Raw genomic sequence first — 2,076 nt, 5'->3', positions numbered from 1 at the left:
TTTTTTTTTTTTTTTTTTTTTTTTTTTTTTTTTTTTTTTTTTTTTTTTTTTTTTTTTTTTTTGTAATTAAAAAAGAAATGTGTGTTTTGACAAGTGCTATATATTTCTCACAGTTCTTCTTAGAGTTGATGCAAGTACCTCGTGTAGAATCTAAGCTTCGAGTTTTCTCATTTAAAATACAGTTCATCTCTCAGGTGAATTGCCTTACCTGCCACAGCCACACACGTACGCTCATATGCACTGAGAAAATCATTAACCAGCCTTTCTGAATTGTCATGCAGATCACTGACCTCAAGAAAAGCCTGAACTTTGTCAACTCTGCAGCAGAAGAGGTAACTTACTCCCCATGATTCGATGACATGGATTTGGAATCTCTTATAACTTTTCTAACACTCTTATTTCAGATAAAAAGTTCAGTCAAGTTGAAGAGAGTCATGCAGACAATACTATCACTAGGAAATGCTTTAAATCAGGGAACGGCGAGGGGTTAGTTTATGTTGCATTTATATTTTCTCTGAATTCAGCCTATTATCGCCATTCATTTACCATAATGAATACAGTACACGAATTTATCTGAACATTTTAATTTTCTCCTTTAGGATAAAAAATTGAAAATTTTGAATTCCAGCGGAACTTCATCTTTTAACCTTAACTCCCTTGTTCATTTGCCTTCCTACAAACCTCTTTCATCTCAATGATATCTTTAATTTGGAAGTTATATTAAGTTGAGTTAGCTCCCTTCCATTTCTCTCTCTCTCTCTCTCTCTCTCTCTCTCTTTGTTATTTATGTGGAAAGATTATCACTCGCACGCTAATTGAAATATTTATGTTGCAATAGCCTCATTGACTTGATCTACTAAAGGTCGTTCATTCTTTTTTAGGCTCTGCTATAGGATTTAGGCTGGATAGCCTTCTTAAACTGACAGAAACTCGTGCACGAAACAACAAGATGACTCTAATGCATTATCTTTGCAAGGTGCAACTTATACTATCTATTTCTCCATGAGCATGATTTATATTTTGTTAGGTTACAACTTTACATTGTCAAGGCATAAGATACCGTACGGGCTTTAAAATACTGTCTACCAACAGTATGTATCTGTGATGTCTATCTCACTTTTTTAATAGCTTTTTTGGTTCTTTTGTAAAAGTTAATATGACACTATTATAAAATACACATCATATACTGTCTGCTAATGATATGGACCGCACTTTTTAAACAATAAGAAAAGTTGTAGCAAGAAATAAAGAGAGAGAGGGAGAGAAAGAAAAAGAAGAGAAAGTAAAAGTATAGAAAACATGGGGTTGAATGAGCTGGACGCCTGTAAAACCGATTACCACACCTAAAATCAGGAATAGAAGAGCACAAGATCAATTGAGAGACGGTTATGGGATTTCTGAATTATGGTGATGCTTGGGCTTTTCTATTTTACCATCGATAGTCAAAATTTAGAGCTATTCTTGAAGATAATAATTAATTAATTGAAGTGGTTCCATGTCAATCTCAAGTTGAATTTCTTGGTTCTTACTCTAGTACCATTAGGTGGTTATTGGAGAGAATTAAGCCTCTAGTGTTCCTTGTAATCTCTTGAAAATTTCCCTAAATATAGTATTATATTTCAGGCCTGTTTTCTTTATCTTCATCTCAAGTTCAGGTATCCTTCAGACAATCTTTGAGAATAACTAGATAGTAACTGACTTGGTGTGGTCTACTAGAACCAAGCTAAAGTGCCTGTCTGATATGTATCAGACACTTGAACACTTCGACACTTGTTGGGTACGTTTGGACACTTGTTAACACAATAGACATGTGTTAAACACTTGTTGTACAAAGTGGATGTGGGTCCATCATTTGTTAGATACATATCAAACACTTGTTAAGTCTACCAAATAGACACAAACAGTAACATAGGACATAAATAATAATTTTTTAGAGCAAAATACATCAAACACATTTTGAGCCTTAAAATGCTTAAATTTACTGACTTTGAATTTCCTTTTGGTACAAAATGATATATATTTTAATAAACATGTTCTTATTGTGCCCTTGCTATTTTTTTTTTTTTTTTTTTTTTT

At 33.0% G+C, this 2,076-nt stretch overlaps 2 protein-coding genes across 3 annotated transcripts in view; both read left to right on the top strand.

The window, feature by feature from the left end:
• The window catches only part of LOC111472546 (CBL-interacting serine/threonine-protein kinase 6-like), a 14,826-nt gene that overhangs the window by 5,469 nt on the left and 7,281 nt on the right, over nucleotides 1-2,076 (top strand). The gene's annotated exons all lie outside the window — the stretch shown is intronic.
• LOC111472530 (formin-like protein 18) overlaps nucleotides 1-2,076 on the top strand; it is a 12,551-nt gene that overhangs the window by 8,055 nt on the left and 2,420 nt on the right. Inside the window, exons 9-12 of one of the 2 annotated variants that reach the window (XM_023118135.1) lie at nucleotides 114-194; nucleotides 282-332; nucleotides 405-486; nucleotides 882-976. In XM_023118135.1, the coding sequence (XP_022973903.1) occupies nucleotides 114-194; nucleotides 282-332; nucleotides 405-486; nucleotides 882-976 (309 nt within the window). The remainder of the gene's footprint in view (nucleotides 1-113; nucleotides 195-281; nucleotides 333-404; nucleotides 487-881; nucleotides 977-2,076) is intronic. The other variant, XM_023118141.1, reaches the window with a different exon arrangement.

Source organism: Cucurbita maxima, unplaced genomic scaffold (assembly GCF_002738345.1).
Source record: "Cucurbita maxima cultivar Rimu unplaced genomic scaffold, Cmax_1.0 Cma_Scf00002, whole genome shotgun sequence".
NCBI classification, from domain to species: domain Eukaryota; kingdom Viridiplantae; phylum Streptophyta; class Magnoliopsida; order Cucurbitales; family Cucurbitaceae; genus Cucurbita; species Cucurbita maxima.
Note: the sequence above shows the minus strand (reverse complement) of the source record. Positions and strands in the feature narration are given on the sequence as shown.